Below are 23,026 nucleotides of genomic sequence, written 5' to 3' on the forward strand. Positions count from 1 at the left end.
GATAAAGCTTGGAAATGCAAGGTTCACCTAATCGTAGCTATCAGAACCATTAGAGCAGAAGGCCAGCTTTCCAAACACTTGAAAAGCATCTGCAATCCATTTGTAGAATGCTCTGACTAAACACTTGGCTGTTAATATACCTGCTCAGCCACAGGGATGCTCTCCTCTTCTTCCTAGCCCCCCTTTTGTGTATGTGATGCTGTTGGTTTTTTTAAAATGCACAATTTACTGGTTGTTAAAAGAAATTTTTGTAACTATACAAGACGTAAACACGAACAACAAAAGTGGAGCTGGAAACAGCAGTCTGACGATTCATAATACCATGACACATGAAACAGGCATGGCTAAGCTATTTACTTAACCAAGAAATTGTTTGGACCTTTGTAGCAGTCCCCTTTTTCTGCAGAACCCTACCTTACAGCCATAAAATCACAGGATTGGATGGGACCTTCAAAACCCATTTCCACTAATCCCACACTCAGGGGTGGAGGAAGGGGTGTGCGGTGGGGGTGGACTGCCCTGGTGTCACCACATCTTAAGGCTGCCTGCCTGGTTCCCATTTACCTAGGAGTGAGCTACAGTGGACTCAGGGAGACTTCTCAGTTGATGGGCACAGATCTGCACTGTTATATCTATCCGCTAGCTAGCTAGCTAGCTCACATGTTTGAATATTAAAATACACATTCTGGATCTCAAGGTCTCCTGTTCCTACATAGTTCTGCCACACGTATGAGAGCCCAGGGGCTAAGTTGTTCAGTTTCAAGGCTGAGAAACTGTAAGCCTGGAGAGAACGGGGGAGTGCCATTGTTTCACAAATGAAAGCCTGGAATAAAAGTTATGCGACATCCAGCCTCTCAATGCTTTCCAGTTGTAAGATCTGCTTGTCAGTCATGTTTCTGGGCTTGACTGCAGGAGATGAATTTTACAGTTGTTTTGTACAGTCATGTGCCCTTGTTGCTTCTGCAGAGAGGATGTGAGATTGATTCTGCTTTTATGAAGCTATTTTTCCATGGCTGGTGATACGGCTGCTCTTTAGTTGCAATAATGTACACTCAGTAGTAGGATGAAAATATAACAGCACACTTACGGAGCCTTCACCGGAAATTTCTCGCAGCTTTGCCGATCTGCAGAAACTTGAGAACTTGCCCTATCATTTGTTTTTCCATTCTATAGTATAGAGAGATCACATCATATGCTGGTACATATCTTTGTTTCTCATGTGTGAATTTAGGATTGCCATGTGATCCTAATTTTGAGGGGTGTCTTTTCTATTAAAAGTATTCTGTTAATCTAGAAATTCAATAGCCACCAAAATGAACCAGGCGATGGAGTGACTCCCCTATCAGGAAAAGTTGCAGCATTTGGGACTTTTTAGTTTAAAGAAAAGATGAGTAGAGTAAGAGGTGGCATGATAGAAGTTTATAAAATTATGCAAGGAATGGAGAAAGTGGATAGAGAAAAGCTTTTCTCCCTCTCTCATGACATTAACATTAATGGACATACAGTGAAGCTGAACGTTGAACCTTATTTTTCTGGCGTTCTGCAGATTCCACTGTTTAGTCTTTTAGGCTTTATGTTAAATGTGTCAAGGTTGGGCATGTTCACCCATTTCTGCAAGCACATTATGATGTCCAGATGGAGTTCAGGACAAACAATACCATTTGATTCTGATGACTGCGTATGTTGGCCCAGAAAATGTAGTTCATACTTCTGCATCATGCTGTAGAAATTAACAGAAAATAACCAAGGTTCCTTGTTGCAAAATGTGCATGTTCTCTCCCTCCTGGTCGATCGTTTGGGAGCTTCAAAAGCTTTCTTCAGCCCGAACATCACAGCGACCAATGCCAACAGACATTGGCACACTTAGGGATCCGCAGAGTCTTCGCAGCTTGCCTAATAGACCTCAGCAACTCAGCATTTTGGCTAATCTACTTTATTTACATATAAACACACAACGTAGCACTGCAACATGGCTCCCTCTCTCTCTAGCATCAGACAGCAAAGAGAAAAAGGACAAAGGACAATAGTCCCACTTCACGGAACACAGTAACACAAACATCCTGTCTCCGTCAATTCCCACTCTGTGGAGTCAAAACATACACCGTCATGTGATAGACAACAATCCCATGACTGCAATCACGGAGCAGGAATTCTAACAATCCCTTCTGATAGTTCATCTCCACTCCTCTCTTTCTGTCTGCTCTGTGACAAATATCTGCTACTGCTTTTTAGTGCATGACTCATGGAGTGACAGAAATATGAACAATTGCATAAATCAGTGAATGAGGGATGAGCACTGCCTGCTTTCATTGCGGGTACCAAATGCATACTTAGGTGATCTGCTTAGTACAGATCAATGCACCATTTCATTTCGAACTAAAGGAGGCGAAATGATAAGATCATTCCGGAGTTAGGTATAGAAGGACATTTTGCTAGCATCAAGAACAACAGCAACAAAAAACTTCCAGTAGTTTGACAGAAAAGAGGCCTGCAGGCAGGAGGTAAGAGTTGTGGGTGGCAGCGGGCCTTTCCGAAGCCCTTGTGGCACAGCAGTTGCCCTGGGATTTTGGGTGCTGCTTCTACTTGATTAACATGTTTAGTATGTACAGATCCCTTTGCTTAAAAAAATCTAGCTGTTCCACATTATGACAATGACAACAAAGAATATAAGGAGTAAACCCTACACAAATCCAGAGTGGAGTCCCTAAGACAGTTGGATGGTGCCTTGTACGCCTCCTTCTGGCAACTCCTGCAATCAAGTAGGTGCTTTCCTTTGGATCACATCAGTGAGCCCGAGAAGGGGGTCTTGTCGTCTGGGCAGCCCAGGAGCTCCATCAGGACTCAGTCAAATCTTGCCCTTAGTTTTTTCCAATTTAATCATCAACATATATCTGGGAGCAAGCTTTAAACCTTGGTCTTTGTGTCCCCACTTCCCCACTCATCAAGATCTGAAATGGTACATGAAGTGAGAAGGGAGAAATAAATGTTTCTGTTCGCCTGCATATTTCCTTGTTTTCTACCATAGAATGAAGGCTGTTTCAAGCTTTCTCATGCACATTCTCAGTCTGGATTTTTCTTTGGTAAGCAGAAAATATTACATTTGTAGTCTTCATATTCCCACCACCACCACCACCAACAGAATCAGTATACTTGTTACTCTGAACAATATTTTTAATGAATCTATCTATGTACTCTTTTTTGTTTCTATTGTTAAGCCTGACAAAACGACTGTCATGCAAATTAATTGATATGAAACATTCCATTAATACACTGCTTTTCAAGCTTTCATAAAAACAATGTTTTATTTATATTAGTCACCTATTAGCCTAGTCCTCTAGGTGATGTGATGTACAACAATTTTCTCAGCAAAATTAATGTGCAAATCATCAGCTACATTATCCTTATAGTGGTAAAAAATTGTGTTTTCAAATGCTGTCAGAACAGAGACTAAAATAATAAACAACACCTCCTTTAAAATAAATCTTGATATACAGTGGTACCTTGGGTTAAGTACTTAATTCATTCCGGAGGTCCGTACTTAACCTGAAACTATTCTTAACCTGAAGCACTACTTTAGCTAATGGGGCCTCCTGCTGTTGCCGCATCGCCGGAGCACAATTTCTGTTCTCATCCTGAAGCAAAGTTCTTAACCTGAAGCACTATTTCTGGGTTAGCAGAGTCTGTAACCTGAAGCATATGTAACCTGAAGCGTATGTAACTCAAGGTACCACTGTGTAATATTTTTTTAAAACTAAAAGCTGCTAAGAAAATGTTGAAAGAACTAGATCAACTAAAACATCCTTTTCTGGCACAAAAATGATACCACTGCAGATGGGCCTTTCTAGGGAGATTGCTTGACAGTTAGGAGCCCTCACCGAAAAGGCCCTTTCTCTCACTGCCACTCTCCATACCATTGAATTCAATGGGACATGCTCTCATATAAGTGTGTATATTAGATTGGCTAACCTTGGCCCTGCAGCTGTTAGACTCCATCTCCCAACAGCCCCAACCAGCATGGTTAATGAGCAGGGATGATAGGACTTGGCAATATCTGGGGGGTACTACAGGTTAGTCACCCCTGGCGTAGCCTTAATCTTCCCCCAGCTTCACTGTGCACCCCAGCACATCTCCTATATCCTGGTCCTGTTGTTCCCTATACCTGCCACTCTAACAGTGCTACACCATATTTCATTTCCCCACAACCTATGCTTCTCTCCACTATACATTTCTCTCCTGTGTCTTACACATAGAGCTTCTGAGTCGAGCAGCAGACAGGGACTGCCAGCCCAGCAGAGACTCAAAGCAGCATCTTGAGCAGCTGACTGTTTACTTGGTTGAACTTCCAAGTCCTGCAGGTCTTCACCTTGTTCTCAGTTGACAGCTGAGTCACATTTGCCTGTGACCCTTCTAATTCAGTGCCAATTATGTGTTCCTTGATTTTATAATGAACTCCTGGACTGCTGAGAATAAAGGATGAAGACAGCCTAATTCCAATGACCATCTGTGTAACTTCTACTGGACGCAAGATATAAAAGTCATTATTTAGTTTTCCTGTGAGCATCCATTTGGAGGTGGCACAGGAATTCTCAGTGACTACAACAAGCAAGGACTCGATAATGCACAGTTAAAAATAAGAGAATGGAAGAGGGAGAGGTGATTGGAGGGTAGGGGTAGGGGAGAGGGGTAGGGGAGAGGGGCAGTGCAATGATGGAAGTGAATGAGTAAGATTCTAGGCTATTTGGACTGACAACTTTCAGCACTTGGGCATAAAATTTTCTCTGTAGCTTTTCATAGGCATAGCAAGTCATAAAAGAGTTTACATTCTCCTATCACTTCGAAATCACTTCTCAACAGAAAGAAAAGAGGCCCCTTTTTGGGGAAGGAGGGAAACAGTTAATGCGTAGCTTCCAAATCCACACTTCTGTGCTTTGCATTCAGGCCTTTTAATAGCAAATATGATCTTTTATTCAAAGGTCCTAGTTTCTCCTTCCAGGTCAGGTCCTAGATTTTGTCTGAGCACCAGTCTGCTTGGCTGTGTTCTCAAGCATCTTTGTTTCCTCCCCTTGTGCACCTGCTTCCAGCCTTGGGCTATCTTCTGTTTCCAGTTCCTTGGACAGACTACTCAGCTGTGATCTTGGATTCAATTGATTCTGGCTTCTGTTCTCTCCCTTCCCCTAGTGTAACATTGGATGCTGTGTGTGGATATTCTTACTTCTTCTGACTCCAGCTTTTGTCAACAGACTCTTAAAGTGTGCAAACTTGTGAGAACTTACTTCTGGTGGCCAAACCTTGATCTGGGGGACTTTATTCCAGCACCCATCCTGCATTGTCAAATGCATCATCAGGACCTTTTACCAGGTAGCAGATCATCACCCAGCTCAGGAATTAGTTTGCCCTGATCCTTTCTGGCTCTGTACACTTCCAGGCCAACCCCTTATCAAGGTCAGAATTTGGTAATATGGTGTCCTGAGTGAGGACAAAATTTGGAGCCCTTCCAATATTTCTTATGTTCACAATAATATATTTTGGTATAGTTGCATTTTAAATGGATCTTCTCAGTAGGTACCCATATAAATATAGGTGGTATTATTATTATTATTAATTTGGTGCCCGCTCAGCTTAGCACCCTGTGCAGGAGAACCACCCTCACCACTTTAACTCCAGCAGTGCCCTTATTGAAAAACATTTAATATTAATAATAATAATAAATACTTGAACAACATGTACTTTGACTACTTCTTGATCCTTACTGATGCATTGCTTTTACCTTCTTTAAAACATCTCTTTAAAAACATCTCATTTTGTGGACATGAGGTTTTACTCAGAATTGACCTATTGAAATTAATGAACCAAGCTGAGTCATGTTCATTCATTTCAGTCGGACTGCTCTGAGGTAAACTCCACTGAATTGCCACCTGTGGTAAGTGCACAGCTGACTTTAGTGTTAGGCAGAGTGAGGAGAAATATGAACATGCATGTGCAGCCTATGGTGACACTGAAATGTGTTGATGATGTATTTTCTAAATATAAGTTGCTATCTATATTTAAATGTTCACGGAATGCTAAATAGAGCAGTTTATTAGTCTAATAATTCATAGCCTATTTGAAAAGTGCTCCTTTCCCATGTTAAGGCTATAATCCTATACTGGAAGTCATAGGATTGTGTTGTTAGTCTCTCCCTCTCCCCCTCATTTTTGAAAAAAAACCCAGCAATTAGACAGGGCTTAAATGTTGCATATGCAAATAATCAGTGGGGGATGGGTGGGGGAAGTCTTTGGAACAACCCTGTGAGGTAGGTTAGGCTCAGTCAACACATGTGGAACTGCACATACTTAGAGCATTTTTTAATGTTTGGGTTTTTTGTTTTTTTAAAAAAAGATGGCTAGCTAGCAAACATATGTGCAAAAGCAGCAGCTATTCCCAATGGATTGGCTGTGTGTGTGTGTGTGTGTGTGTGTGTGTGTGTGTGTGTGTGTAAAATATAAGGGCCCAATCCACTTATAGTGTACAGGCCCCATGAAATCCTATTAGCACCCCTACCTGTAAGGCACTTGGCATTGGCTCAGGAATGAAATTGCTAACTGTCAAGACAATTGAGCAGGGGGGACAAAATGCTACTATACATGTAAATAAAATATCAGTATTGTTTCAGTGAAGAAGTGTACAACTAAGGTGATCTGGCACAAACCAGTTAAAAAAACAAACCAGTGAAAATTAGGGAGGTCATTATACCTATCACCTGTTAGTTATCTGAGGGTATGGCCAGAATATAAATGGGTTTGCCTTCATTAGGAATGCTTTGTGAATATTCATTTCATCTTCTAAAAGCGATTAAAGGATCAGAGGAAGTTTATTGCAAGGCACTTATAATAACTGGGGTGATCTGAAACATGAAAGCAAGTCATCTAAGAGACAGTGTGGTTTATCTTGTTAACAACATCAATTAAATGAAGATGATCAAAGTGTGTAATACTAAGCAGGATCTGAAGACAGCAGATGGGCAGCTATGGCTTTTAATTTCTTTTAATAAAGGAGTAAGAGGACTTTAAATAAAATGGGAGTAAACCATTAATAAAAAGTAAACCAAGTTCATAATTTAAGCTTTGGCACACAGAATTTAGTTGAAAGGAAACTAAAAATTAAAAAGCCTGATAAAAAAGTAAAATAAGTCAGTAAGGCAAAGCTGTGGGTTTTCCATATGACTCATGTCATCTAGACTTGGTAGTTATTCAATCAACTTCTTTCACTCCCTGGATTAAATATCTTAAAACTGTTCATCAGTTTGAGCCTTACTTATCTGGCCTGACTTACATTGCTCTTTGACGAACAATCTAAGACTGTGAACTTTCAATCAATGCCATCCAAGGTACTGAAATGTCTGCTATTCTAAGACTGCACCTACCCATCTGTGAACTGAGAGGGTGGTAGTAGAACTTCCTCTATTATTTGCTTAACTGAGCTTTCATTCTGCAGTGATCAGAATGAACTTTCAGAAGCCTTTTTCATACGTGTGCACGCACACACACAGTTTGCATCCCCTCAAACTGTGCACTTTAAAGGACTTTAAAATTATCAGTGCAATTCCCTATTCTAGCCAATCAGGGATGCACTTTGATAATCACCATCTCCTCTCCCCCACTGACATACAAATTACTGAAAGGGGATGCTTCCAATTAATATTCAACGTAACAGCATAGTTTAGATGGATTTGTGAGGCGTTGACGTTTATTAATAAATAAAATTCTAGCAGTTGTCCTGAGTCAAGGAACTGCAAAAGGCAAAGCAACTATGAATCTTGTATACAATGAATAAAAATGAAACCAGTGGGCAGGAGCAAATTCAGTAGCATTAAATGTAAAAATCAGATGTTCTATAGACTTGAGTTTCTGGTAATTGAAGATGGCATTGATATACCATTGCCAGGGCAAAAAGGCATTGCAAGTGATGGATTTCAGTTTATCATTTTGGAGTATCAGCAGCATGAATTGGCTGAGTGAAGAGTCCATGTAGTACAGACAACTCTTATACTATGCTTAGCATCTCACAGGGGCCTGCTGCTTTAAAGAAGGCAGGCTAGTGAGAAGAATAAAAATTTCCCATGTATATATTTAGAGTTGTGAAGTGCCTTTACAGCCACTGTCTTGGCAAAAGGTGTTTATTTGCTTTAGCCGCATCGTGTTGATAAAATAAAAAAGGAAGATAAGTATAATTCTCTATGAAGAATTCTCTATGAATGTCAAATAGGTTTGATGTGACAGTTCAGTTCCATACATGTCAGCTGATACGTAAGCCCCACCGAGTTCAGTTGCACTTACTCCCAGGTAAATTGTGCTGGTCCCGGGGGTAAGGTACCGTGAGTGTAGCAGAGTCCACACAAAGCGGGGTGAGGTCCGATGCAGAGAGACGGGCGGGGAACAGGAACGCTGGAACAGAAGGCTGAGCAGGTAACAGGAACACCGGATGGTCGGGAACAGGAGGCCGAGCAGGGAACAGGAGTACTGGATAGTCAGGAACAGGAAGCCGAGCAGGGAACAGGAGTACCGGTTAGTCAGGAACAGGAGGCCGAGCAGGGATCAGGATCACAGGAAGGTCCGAAGCCAACAACGACGTTGCTCCCGCAACCTGGGGCCGGGATGACTGGGCTTTTATCCTCTTCTAAGGTCAGGGGCGGTCCCGACCCCCAGGAGCCCCGCCTACTCTGGCCTTAAGGCGAGCACTCCTCCTGGGGGCAACTAGTTCCCTTCGCCTCTCTGCCCTAAGCCTCTGCAGATCAGGAGAGGCCGAAGGGTTACTGAGCCCTGGAGGAGGCTCACCTGTGGCCACTGAGTCATCAGGCCCCTCTGGGGCCAGGAGGACTTCACCTGGGGCCAGCTCCTGCTGCACTGCCACAGGTGCAGGCTCTTCAGCCTCTAGGCCTTGCCCCAGTTCAGCCGGCCCTGGAGGCGGGGACTCCTGTGCAGGCTGGGATTCCTCTGTTTCATCCTCCGAATCGGAATCCCAGGCCATCACATAAATATATATATAGGCTTGCAGTCTGCATGCTTATGTAATTTGTGGAATTTATCTGAATAAACAACTGTATATGTCACACTTCACACTTCATACTTGTGTACTTCAAGGGAGCACTTAACACCTATGATCATAACAGAACTTGCACATCATTGTTTTGAAACTGAAGCATCTTCTGTCTTCATTGTTCCTAAATGCTTTGCTTTGGAGCATCAAGAACAACAACTCACTGGTGTTCTTCCTATATGCTCTCTCTGAAGTGATCCTAGGAGCCAATCCTTAGTGGGTTGGCGCACCTTCTTTCAGTCTGATTAGCTCCAATCAGCAGAGAGGGTTAAAAGACTTCTCAGTGGCTTCAGAGCTCCCCTTTCATACTGATTGGGTAGTTCTAGGATATTGGAGACAGGGACCCTGCTACAAAAGTAGTGATGGGTCTTCATCCCCCCTACAAGCCAGACTATTACACTTCTGCCAATGACACTGCAGAAGAGAGCATGGTTGAGGGTGGACACTTCATTTGCAGATGGCACTGGCCATTGTTCAGAGTCACCATTGCGACGCATGAAGCAAGAGTGCAATCTACAACAACACATCCAGCACTCCTCTTCAGCTGCACATTGCAAGGGGAATGGTTATTTTGGACTGGTTCCACTACATCTGTTTGGTGCAACTAGAGAAACATGATATACAAAGGGAGGAAGCTGCATAGGGATGATTCACCCACATACACACCTCCCTCCCCATCACAATCATGCTCTCTCTCACTAAGTAACATTTGCCATTTGTGGGGTGACTTGGGCATCTGTGGTGGGCCATATTGAAGGGTCACATGCTGCCCTTGGATTCCCACAGATGTGTGATGGTGTAGTGGTTAAAGAGCAGTGGACTCGTAATCTGGTGAACTAGGTTTGATTCCCCGCTCCTCCACATGCAGCTGCTGGGTGACCTTGGGCCAGTCACACTTCTCTGAAGTCTCTCAGCCTCACTCACCTCACAGAGTGCTTGTTGTGGGGGAGGAAGGGAAAAGGAGATTGTTAGCCGCTTTGAGACTCCTTCGGGTAGTGATAAAGCGGGATATCAAATCTAAACTCTTCTTCTAAAACATTGAGGTGCCTGGCTTTCACAGTGAATCTAGTCCATCATGCTGTTTTAGTTTTATTTGTCATCTTTTTTTAAAGAGGACTATCACGTAATATGTTTCTTTGGAATGCACACGAGTATGAAACATGCTGAGAACTATGAAAATAAAAAGATGACCTCTCTGCACCTCCTATTTGAACAGTACAGTCTTTGAACATTAGCATATCAATGGACTGAAAGCATGTAGCTAACATTGTGTGTTCTGTATCTCTAGCCAACATTTTTGTGGTTGTACAAATTTGTATGTGTGGTTTTCTGTTTTCGTTGCCAGTGGCCTGAGCAATGGAATAAACCTGCAATGTTAAAACAAAAAACTAAAACTCAACCTCCCCCCCCCCAGCAGTTTCTTGTTTCACGAAACGGAATTGAATTGGGGAAAGTGTTGAGAGTATTGTTTATTGTTCTTTGCAGTTGGGAATGCACGACTACTTAGCCAGTTAATGTACCATGTGATTTAAGGAAATGACCCTGAAAGAAATATAGTACTCCAGGTGCTTTTAAGAAACTAGCAAATCACTGAAGCCTGAGTAATGCAACAAACAATCAACACCATGGTGGCCTCTGAAACATGCTCCGGTGTTAGGTGCATTTCAGAGTGGCAAGGTGCTTGTGTGAACCATATAGTGGCAGCAACTTCCACTTTGCCAACAAAACCCAGTTTTTTTAATGGGGGGAGTGGCATGATTGTTACCACTGCTACTGCTACAAGCAGCAGGCTAAATATAGCTGTACCAACACAGCTGAATTTTAAGCAGCAAACACTCTGCTGATGGTATACATGCAGGGAACCTAAATGTACACTGTCTGCCACTTTACATATGCACATTTTGTCTACCATTGACATGAGCATGAAGTGATGACTTTTGTGTGTAAATGAGCCATCCGGTAACAATCACTGCAGACAGTGCTTCAGCGTTAATTCAAAGGCAATATCCTGATGCTGAACAGTACCTAAAGTCAACAGTAAAATCTCATTCCTGTAACAAGTGCAAAATATGTCAGAAAGCAGTAGATCAGACTGATATAGCAACACAGTGGTGCTGGGTGCCCATTGAGGCTGGTGGGGAAGCAAGCAGGGAGGCCAACACACTGTAGGGGGAGCCAGAACTGACAACAGGCGGAGCCATCCAATTCTAGTTTAGTCTCTCTTCTCCTCCCTGCTGTGTTCTACAAGGGCAGCACTTAGTTGCAGCCATTGGTAGCCCTATTCAGATTAATCTCCTGAAATTAATGGACGTGATTAACTGGCCCATTCATTCCAATGGAAGCTGATAGACAGGGCCACTCCTTGAATGAGTTTAAGTTGGAAGGCAGGCAATTGGGGCTGGCTGAGGGCAGACTGAAGTCTGTGGGGCAGTGCATAATTGACCCTTAACAGACCAGCCTCCAGTATGGCTGGATTGATCACCCCATGGAGATAGCCTAGGTGAAGAGGTGAGTGTTAAACTGGTGTCTAAATGTGAATACTCTAGGTGTATACAATTCTTCCAGGTTTTGCTTCTTCACTCGGGATCGCTGGGGGCGATTGAACCCAGCGCCTTCTGCATGCAAGGCAGATGCTGTACCCCTGAGTAGTTGTTGTTGTTGTTGTTGGCATCTGTCTGTCTTGAGAGACAATGGAGTTTGCCTCTGGGGATGAAGTCAAACCTCTGTGTTAGCACCTTCCATGGAGTGCATGCCTGGGCAGTGTGTATGGGGGTCCTGAGCTGCCCAGGCGACAATACCTTCCTCTCAGCCTGATGTGGTCCAAAGGCAAGCAGAGTAATACGTTTGGCGCCACCTTGGCTACAGGAGGTTCTAGAAGGAGGCATGCAAGGTGCCATCCAGACACCTTAGGGTTGCCACTCCGGATTTGTGTAGGGTTTGCTTCTAAGCCTTTTCTTTCCCCAAAGATGTCTTGCCAGGCCATAGAGGTTTAGAATCAAAGTTTTCCTTCTCCTAGATGGGCTACCTTCCGAGGTTAGTGTGCCTTCTGCCCCCCACTTCCCTCTAAAGCACATTTGGGAAAACCACCTTCTTGACCATTGGGCTTGCTATTGGTTTCGTCTGCTCAATCTGCCCTGTAATATAACCTCAGCATAACTTCAGTCTGTAACCCACTGAGGCATTTTAACTTCTTTTTAAAGCAAGCAAGCAAATAAACAAACAAAAACATATCTTTGCCTTGACCGACTCTAAGTGAAGTTGCTGGTGAAACTGTCAGCACTTGGAACACTTGAGCTCCAAGACGCTCCATCTCACTTATTCCCTGAGTCACATTTTCTAAAAGTGCAGGGTTCTTAAGTTCGGCATTGCACAGCAGGATGCACATCACATCTCAATGCTACACTGTTTTATTTATTATCTGCTATGTTTGCTTCCTGTAAGGCTGAGGTTTTGGAGGGGACTTGTGATGTTTCTAGGAGTTGGTGCTTGAATCTTATCTGGAGAAGTGATATTTATTGGACTGTTGCTTGAGGGATGCATATATCTGCATTCATGTTTGGATTTGTGTGTGTGCATGGTTATCTTCTGTTTTTCTCTCTGCCATTTCTCTTATCAGTATTTTAATTAAATGGAGCGTTTTCTGGTTATAAGCATCCTGAAATTCTTTCAGATAAATTTTGCTTATAATTCTGTACAAGCCTAAAATTATGTGCTTATGTGGACCTTTTTAATATTCCAGTTTTCAATGAAGTCACACTGCATACTCATTATTTTTATTCAAAGCTATGCTTTAACTAAGCTGGGTGCTTGTTTGTTTTTGTTGAGTACTTTTCTTTTTCTGGAACTTTCCCATTCCATTTTTGTCACATTGGCTAACAAAAAATCTTTAATAGATTTAGGATTATCACTGGGAAAAAAAAGACTTGGGCCACATTTACACCACACATTTAAAGCACTATGATACCACTTTAACGCACATGTCTTCCCCCAAAGAATCCTGGGGATGCTTAGAGTTGTTAAAAGCTATAATTCCCAGAGTGGCTTAACAATCATCTCCTCTGCCTATGGAACTCTGTTCACTGTGCATTTGGACACCTCTTAAGATATTGCAACCAAATTTTGCATTTTCATTCCTGAGATCAAGCAGCTGTTGGGATATAATTGGATACCATTCTGAACCAAGAGGGTAGACTGAACCTTTCAAAACTGTTCTGATTTTCTTTTCAAGCAACACCAGGTATAAGAATGCTAGTATAATTTAAAACAACAAAATCCACCCCCAAATCCCAGACCAGCAAGAAGGCTCCCTTTTCTGCCTCCATTGCATATTTAAGTAGCTACCCAGTGCAGCTTTTGTGTTGTCTTGGGCCTGTTAGCATCTCCAAGGAATGCAGTTTTAAACCCTTTGGAACCCAGTGTGAATTGTTTACAAGGCACTTTGAAGCTAAAGTGACTTGCCTCCAAGCAAGCTTGAAACTATGTATTTCTGCCCCTTAGCTTATTAAAGTTTGCAAAGGGGTATGACTGAGTGGATCCACTGGCTAACACATCCTTGTGGGAGGGAGTGGTCCCTGCTGTTTTGAAGGAAGCAGTGGCTCGACCAGTTCTTTAAAAAAAGGGGGGGGAGGCCACCCTGGACTTTGTGTCAGTTACTGCCTGGTCACAAATACTCGGTTTTTAGGGAAGGTAATTCAGAGGGTCGTGGCACAACAATTGCAAGTACACTTGGATGAACCCAGTTATATTGACCCATTTCAATGTGGGCTCGTGCCTGGTTATGGGACTGAACCAGCCTTGGCCACCCTGATGAATGACCTGCATCAGGAGAAGGGCAGGGGGAGGGCAACCATGTTATTTTTACTTCTTCCCTCAATAGCTTTTGATATAATTGATCATGGAATCAGAGGTGGATTTAGGGCAGTGCGACTGGTTCTATGGCAGTGGGTGCCTAGCCTAGGAGGCGTTGCAGGGTGTCACAATTATGATGTAGTGAACTGATCAGAATGGAGAGTGAGAGGTGGGGTGTGCGCGCCAAATTTTGGCTGCTGAAATCTGAAAGACCAAAGTCTGCCCCTGATAGTATCCTTCTGGGCCAACTTAGTGAGAAGGATATTTGAGGCACTGCTTTACAGTGGTTCCAATTCTACCTCCAGGGTTGCTTTCAGAAAATAGTATTAGGTGATTGACGTTTGGCCCCCTGGTAGCTGGGCTGTGGGGTGCCACAGGCGACCACCTTGTCCCCAATGCTGTTTAACATATATTTGAATTTGTTGCCAGTGGTCATTAGGAGATTTAAGGTGATATGCCATCAGTATGCTGATGTCACCCAGCTCTATTTCTCTGTAACATCTGAGTGAGGAGAGGCTATGCAAGCCTTGGACTGGTGCCTAGACTCAGTGGCAGACTGGATGAGGGCCAACAAACTGATTCTGATTCCTGACAAGACAGAGGCACTATGAGTGGGTGGTTCCCAAGTTTACTGTAGAATAGATAATCAGTTAATTGCCTCCAAGGCCTTGCTCCACTTGGTCTTCTGCATAGGCCATGCAGCTGTGCATACTATTATCTCCCCTTCTCGTGAGGTCTCCTGCTTTCATGGAGATGGGCTGTCCAGCCTGTCACCTGAGGGACGCAGTTGTTGCTTCTTGTTCCACCACTCTTACTTGTTCTCTCAGAATCTCTCAATGGAAGCGCTGCACCCTAAACTGAGGTCATGGTGAAATGTGTATTCTCATAATAATCTGAGCATTGAAGCTGAAATCTGCATATTTTCATAAAGTAGTTAAAGCAAGCAAGTGTCAGTTTTTGTCTGGTTTGCTGGAATGAGTGATTTGTACTAGGAGTTGAGTTCCTTTATTGTTCATGAATTATCAACATTTGAATGTTTGTTTAAGGTTGTCTTTCCAGCAGTTATAGAGCATGACAATAGTGTGAAAGAAAGAAAGAAATGCACAGTGGGAAGTTGTTGTTTTTGTGTGTAAGCAAACACTATTTCTTGCCTGTTGCCAGCTTACCCATTCACAGAAGTTAGCACTAGCTGTGTCATTCAAACTGATGAAGCGTGGTTGTTAATCCATCACTTCCCTACCATTTATCCAAAGTAAAACCCGCCATATCCCCCCCCCCCGCACACCATATTATGCTGTGTGAGTTTGGGATAGCTCAGTCGTCGGAGTAGGAGCCTCTTAATCTCAGGGACATGGGTTCAAGCCCCACATTGGGCAAAAGATTCCTTCATTGCAGGGAGTTGAACTAGATGACCCTCGTGGCTCCTTCCAACTCTACAATTCTGTGATTCTATGAATGCATTCTGTGATTCTATGAATGGAGGCTGTCCATAATATACTTGGGGCCTGATATGAGGCAGGAGGATGAACCTCCTGCATTGGGTGCAGTGCCTAAGGAGAGCATGCTGGGTAGGCTGGAAGTGGCACATTAATCTCTCTCATGGGGCTTGCAGCCCACCCAGCACAGCCTGCTACAAACTGAAGCTAACTTGAGCATACTGCAATGGAACCATAGCTGTCAACCTTCCCTTTTTTTGGTGGGAAATTCCCTTATTCCAGCACCGTTTCCCACTGCTTCCGGCTTCTATCCCGGATTGTTAGATATCCCGTAAACTGTCCCCGGGACAGGTGTGGATGCTGATCCCTTATTTTTGAGGCTGCTGATCCCTTATTTTTGAGGCTGCTGATCCCTTATTTTCAAATCTGAAAGTTAACAGCTATGAATGGAGCAAGAATCAAACTCAGTATTACAAATAATTCAGAGACAGCGATTAAGAATGAATCGCCTAGTATTGTCACTCTGTGCTGCTGGCCATGTTGGCTGGGGCTGACAGGTTTTCTTGGTGACAAATGAAAATCCTCTCAGACCAGTGCTTGGCAGTCACAGGACAAATGGAAGAAATCACAATCCCAACAGCAGTGTGGATGAGCCCTCCCTAAGTGTCTTAATGCAGGTTGCAGCTCACAGCCCATTTACTCACCAGGTTGCTGCTAAAATAAACAGCATGTAAATATAATCTCTGGGGACGCCTGAATATTATTGTGAATTGCTTATTATATTTAGTATATTCTGTTGATTCCTATAATAATTTTGGACATTTTAGTTAGGAAAGGTAAAAATGGGTTCTCCCAAACACATATTGCTATTTGCATACTCTGCCTATGATTAAGTGGCCATAAGCTGCGCACACACACACACACACACACACACACACACACACACACACACCTGTGTGAGAGAGAGTGTGTGTATTTGATCTGCTACTAAAAACATCATTCCTCTTTTTTTTATATGCGTCCAGAGCACAGATAAAATAGTTACATCCACTTTTCCTTCCGTTTGTACAGAGTGCTAAAAATACAACAGAATGGTAATTGAACCACTCTTTCAATGACATAAATAGGCTTTTTCATGGCATTTTCACAGCAATCAATATCTCTGATTCATTTGCTGCCCTCCCAGTGCACCCATAATTCCTATAATTTTCACATTTCCTTCAGAGTAGCCAAGATATTTGTCATGAACGCTTAGTTTGAATTGTGTGATCTGTTTAAAAGATAAAAATGTGGAACGCTTAAAACAGATAGGCAGGTTTTTATTTGTCAAATGTGATTTCAATGCATTGCCTAGGAAGCAAGCTGGTCGTCTTATCTGGTTTTTACAGTGCCCCCTATTTAGCCAATCTGTCATAAAGACACCTCTGATTTGAACTGGTCAGACTGACTGAGACAGCCTTCTACACAATTTCCTTGGGATGCTGCCGTCAGCGGGGAGGAAGAAGCTATTTGTACAGTTACAAAATAAAGAGCTTGTCAGTGGTCTATGAAGGAGAGATTTATTTAGCAAAATAAATGTTTCCATTTCCAGGGACAATGGGTGATATCTAATTCCTGTACTTATCATTGTAGCAACTGTGGAGGCAGCCATTGATGGAAAATGAGGCGAGGTGATTTTTGCCAATTTCCCCTTGCCCTGGAAACCCCCAGCACTCCCCCAAATCTGCTCTGGGGGATTTGGGGGTGGGTTTCAAGAACAGATTTGAGATGTGTGTGCTGGAGACTGCTAAAGGGAAGAGGATCAGCAACATTCATCTGTTCTGCAGTTCAAAATGCAGATTAGGATAGGAAGTCAGCGGGCTGCTGGAACCCTCGCCAACCTGAAATTGGGTATGAGTTGCATCAGAGAAGAGTGAGTTCTGAGGGTCTCAGGTACGCAGGGAGAAGTGGATTTCTACAGTTTTAAACTATACTACCAGTTCCTCTGTGCTGCAGAAATGTTTGAGTACTGCAGAACTTAATCCAGAACAAGATCATAAGAACAATATTAGGTGTGCCCAGATGCATGCCTTTAGATTTCCTAAGCAATGAAACTTGAATTCTTCTGGTACAAATTAAGGCTCTGTTGTTATTTTTGAATTTCTAAATTACTATCGACACTAAAAGAAAGACTTCAAAAAATGTATCAGAGAGCAGAAGTTTAATTCTATCTGTCTACCTCAAATGCCTACCAGAGATATCAGAGGTTAGGGTAGATAATTCACTAATGTAATTTCAATAATATATTTTCATTGATCTAAAATGTTTGTTCCCAGGAAAAAAATCATAAGAGGAATTAAAGATGTGTGAATATGACATGATTTCTCATTTCTGACCATCATTCATTTTATCATTACTCAAGGGCAGCCCTTGCTACAGATAGTTCAGTAATGTAGCCTAGAGGATATAGAGTCAAGGATAATGGTCAAGTAGGTCTAAATTAGAGGTGGTGGAGAAACTCATCTCCCCTAATTCACACTTAACCAAAACAGTGCACAAACAGAAGCAAAGCTGGTGCCAAATATATTGCTTTGTTTTCCTTTGGACTATATCACCGAGGCTGAGAGAGGGGTCTTTTAATCAGGGTATCTCAGGACTTCCATACACACTGCCCAGGCTTTCACCCCAGAAAGGTCACTTTGGTCCTGCAAATGCAGCAAAAAAGCAAGAAACAGGGGAGGCAGCAGGGAACTGTGCTGCAAAATTTTGCAGTCTTTTGGATTTTGTGATGCAGTATTCCAAAAGGTATGCATCTGGGGAAAGTGTGAATAAAAATGAATATATTATTGAAAATAGCATACCTTGATACCATTTATTAGACCATGGCTACATGCAACCATTGCTTTATCAGGAGAAATGCGCAGTAAAATGGAGATTAATTTTTCTGAGGATTAAGCATTGCAAACTGATGCAGAAATGTAGTGAACTTGAATTTAAGAATGGAAAAATGAGAAGCCAAAATTTTCAGATTTGTCCATCCCTATGCCTGATTATAGTTTTTAACAGAAAACCTCCAGAAGGATCCTTATCCTATGAGCTACTGCACCACACTCCCACAGTTAATGCATAAAAAGCATTTGTTGATGTGCATGTGGTACTGTCCCCTGCTGTTACTGTGGCACAGGTGTGCTTTGCTGCAATATTCCATCTGGACCAGTGTGACCACAGCATCCTTATAAGAAGACCTTCATCCTAATGGCCCATCATACAATCCTGCTCTAGCCAGTTGTTAAAGGGCACACATAGGTTCAGAGTTCTTCATTGCTCTATGCACTTAATACTTTTAAAATAAAATATAAAGTTCACCGAGATTAATGGATGCAGTTTAGGAAAGAAACTGCAGAGAATTATTAAAGCAATATTTGTTGCTGTTGTTTTTCTAGGTGTCAGAAGAAACACTGTACTCGCACGATGAAGCGGATGGGGCTCCTCAAGGAATGGACCAATATCGTGTCAGGAGACTTTCCTGCCGTAATCTCCAGCTTCCCCCTTTGGCGTTCAGGCAGCTGGAGCAGGCAGATTGGGACAGAAAGGGTGATCCAGAGATGGTGCCGAGACCCACCAGCCTTCCGCTGAGAACTCTCCCACTAATTGCTATCACAGCTGCAGAGTCTGTCAGGTAAACATTGATTTGGAACCCTGCTTCTGCTTCTGTTCGGCTGCTGAGAGACTGCGTTCTGGCAGTCGATGTCCTGGGTCCCTGTGATTAAAATGTTTGGCTCTTAATCACGGAGCGAATTAAGGCAGCTATAATGGAGAGCGTATTGAAGACAGGTTAATAAGATGGCAATTCTATACCCATTGTTTTCATAGCAGTGGCAGAAAACATAAGGCAAATGTGTGATGTGAATAGCACAGCTGATACCAAGCAGTCCCTCTGCTAATACAGGGACTGTCCAATCTTATTGGCTGAAGAAGAAGAAGAAGAAGAAGAAAGTGTATTTCAGCCTTCTCTCTGTGAGGAAGGCACTGGGGGCTCCTGTACTTTACTGCATAGTGATTTGGAAGCAATGGAAGGGTTGAAAAGAAACACATGACTCCATCTTTGAATTGGCAGGTATTCTGGATTTTGATGCTGTGGCTGAATCTCATTCAGTATTTCCCAAACTTGAATCTCCAGCTGTTGTTGGACTACAACTCCCATCATTCCTAGCTAGCAGGACCAGTGGTCAGGGATGATGGGAGTTGTAGCCCAACAACAGCTGGGGACCCAAGTTTGAGAAACACTGATATAATTGGTTGCAAGACTATGAGACATCATGTTGCTTCCGTGATCCCTGATAGGCTGTGATCACCTCAGAGAAAAGAAGCCTGGGAAGGACTGTTATAACCACAGATGTGGAGGGTAGATAGACATCCCACATGCACATACCCACCCACCAGTGTTGCTGTAAGCATTCAAGCACTAGAAAACTGAGGGCATAACTTAGAGCTAAATACACAGCAAGGCCAGGTAGCTGCTGATGTGGCTACTTCTAGCTGGAAGCTATGCATCTATGGTGGCCTGTTTTCCCCAACACCCATTTATGGACCTGGATATGAGCTGCTGTGGTTGCAGCTATTTTGATAAGTCACAAAAGTGTTGGTGGTTGTTGCAAAAATGTGAGCTCTGGGCTTCCAGATAGCTCACGTTCTTTCTAAGCTCAGCATCTTGCATCTGTGCTAGAGGTGGGAGGAAGTGCTTTCAGCACAGCACCGGGAACCTATCCATCATACTGGAAGATTCCTGGAACCATGACATGGATGAGATAGTTGGAATGTGAAAACATTCACCCAAGAAGCTTGATTTCATGCATTACATATGAGGCAGCTGCGTTCTGAAACTGATCAATATAGAGTCGAAATGTCTAAGAAAATGTCATAGATCGACGACAGAAAATATCATGAGCCTCTGACGAGACTCATGCTTGCATCACATCTGGAAGAGGAGATGTGAAAGTTTGCCTAAAATGTTTCCCAAAGTAATAAAAAAGGGGGTATAATTGTTAGTAGATATGCTTGCTGGTGCTCACTGCTGTTTTGTAGGCTTATGTACTGGAATGGGATAGCTGGTGCATGAGAGGTTTCTCACAGCAGGTAGATCTCTGCAAGACATAAAAAAGAACACCATTGTCCTGCCTAACAAGCTTTGTTCAGACATCATGCTCATTTAATTTGGTTTTGATTTACTAGGAAATAAATTTATAAATGAGATCAAGGGGGAAAGAAAAGAAGAAAGTAATAATGCTGCATTGCACAAACAAACAACCCAACAGAAGCAATTACTGTTGTGCCTGTTTCTTTTCAAAAGCTATAACCTTTATTTCTTTACTGTGGAAAATTAAATGTTAGATGCATGAATCATCTTTGCACTTGCCCCCCCCCCCCCACAGTATATACAATATGTACAAGAAGGTATCCTCAGTAGTCCCAATATGCATCTGTAATCTGAAATTCTGTGTGTGGACCACCATCTCAGGAGTCTTGAAAAATCCATGTATTATATGGAAACTTGAAGGCTTTCATAAGGCTACAAAGATCTTTGTGTCTTTGATGTTGTGAAAGAAAACTTAATGTGAGCATGGGTGAAAAGTTTGCTTAGAAACCTGAAAGGCAAGGGACTGAGCAATTCCAAGACTAGTGCTATCAAGATGATTCACACACCAGTGTTTTTGCTCACACGATAACTGCAACTATAATGCAATAATTTGGTTGAATGAAATAGCTATCAGATAGCTGTCACTTAGGGAGTTTTCTAGCGACACTGCATTTTCTAATGATGGAGTTTTCTAATGACCGAGAACCCTGCCAAAAATAAAAATATGTAACATATAGTCTCTCTAGACCGAAGTATCAAATGTGGTACCCTCCAGATATTCCTGGACTCCAACTCCCATCCTCTTGGATCATTGGCCATGCTAGCTGGGACTGATGGGAGTTGACGTCCCACAACATATGGAGATCCTCAGATTCCCCAGCCCTGCTCTAGATGATTAGTGATAGTATGAAATGACTCTTTATAAAACAGGAGACACTTTCAATGAATAGATTCTAATAATTACATATTTTGCCTTTTCGTGTGGTCATCACATAGCAGTTCCACTGTCTGTAGTTCCCATCATGTGTTGGGTGCCTTCGTAATGTTATGATCAGTCCACTATTCCAAGCGGTGTGACATTAAAGGTGTGTGCTACTTGCCTGGGTTTGGTTCCTTTTGGAAGGAAGTCGCTGTCGGCTTGTTGCCTTTGTGGTTGTTTTTAAATATAAAGTACTGGTTGAGCATAGGTGAAAGCAGTTAGATTATGCATTCCCACATAGCTAAAGGCTACTGTTTCTGTATAAGACCTCCAGGGAGGCAGCCTGCACATCAAGACACTTAAGACTCAGCTTTCTGTGTCTGTCTTTACTCATTCTGCCTCAAACCGCAGTATTACCCTCTAGTCCTCTTCACGGATATCAGGCCTCCTCCCTCTGGTTAAGGAAGTGGTGTGGAAGAGGGAGGGCAGGCTGTCATTAAGGTATTTGTGGAAACTTGAGGGAAGTATTCTAACACTGGCTCCCATCAAAGAATGTGCCAGGTGAAACCTGACTGGCAGGTTTCAGGTCTATTATCCCTCTCTGTCTAGGAGCTGAAGGTGGAGTAAACTGCAGAACAGTCCTGTAAGGTAGGTTAGGCAGAGAGAGATTGTGACTGATCCATGGTCACATGGTCAACTAAGAAGGGATTTGGACCTGGAGCTTCCGGGTCCTAATTCAGCCCTCTAACCACAAATCCCATGTTTGCATAGATCATAGTACCTAGGCCTAGACAAACTGGATCTAAATGGTTTAGGACTTAACAAGTCAAAAGCCTTCACTTCTTCCAGGAAACCAACTGGAAATCAATGCAGCTTCTTAAGCAGTGGTATCATGTACTGCACATGCCCTGGTCAAAGGCACCACGTTTTATTATATTTCTACTGGATGGAATTCCCAGGCAGCCTTCGAGGGCAGCCCTACCCACAGCACAGGAATCTGGAAGCTGCCTTGCAATGTCTGACAACAACAAAATTGCAGTAAAACGCGCACACAATCCCACTTCTTGGCCCCCAGCATCCTGGAGGGATTTTGTTGTTGTTGAAAAAAAATATAATTAATAAATAAAATCCACTCTTCTTTAGTCCATTCTCTTATCCACAGACAGGTGTTTATCTTTAAAATTTGTTGTTATCTGACCCGACCACCCCTTCAAAATGCTATTTTCAAATTCAGGAATACAACTGAGATGGGGTGCCACCAGGTTGCTTTCAAAGCCTTTTCCTTGGTGTTGCAATAAGGGCTGTTTTCACAGTGATCTCTCTGCTCAAGCACAGTGTGATTGATTTAATCTGATGTGAAATGTCTCGATAATGAGATGTCAGCTGAAACAACAGGAGAACTTAAAAGTGTGTTTGGAAACAACTGAGATGTGGAGGAAAGCACTTGCATAACTCTTGGATGTTTGGGTGTATTATATACTCAAGTGGTTGTTTTTTTTATCTGGGTGCCTATCAATAAGCAAATGGTTTAAAATGATACTTTTAAAGTTGTTTATTTTATTTCTGGCCAGTTGTGCTTGGTTTTCTAATGTTGCATTTTGGCATTTTTGTTTTGAAGATAACCAAGGCATG

The 23,026-nt window shown here is 42.7% G+C and overlaps 1 protein-coding gene across 1 annotated transcript in view; it reads left to right on the top strand.

Annotated features, from left to right (window-relative positions):
• The window catches only part of PDE4D (phosphodiesterase 4D), a 654,687-nt gene that overhangs the window by 139,172 nt on the left and 492,489 nt on the right, over positions 1 to 23,026 (top strand). Inside the window, exon 3 of the mRNA XM_081212798.1 lies at positions 18,782 to 19,017. Coding sequence (XP_081068924.1) covers positions 18,782 to 19,017 — 236 coding nt within the window. The remainder of the gene's footprint in view (positions 1 to 18,781; positions 19,018 to 23,026) is intronic.

The sequence above is a fragment of the Podarcis bocagei genome (assembly GCF_964188305.1).
Source record: "Podarcis bocagei genome assembly, chromosome: 11".
Taxonomy (NCBI): domain Eukaryota; kingdom Metazoa; phylum Chordata; class Lepidosauria; order Squamata; family Lacertidae; genus Podarcis; species Podarcis bocagei.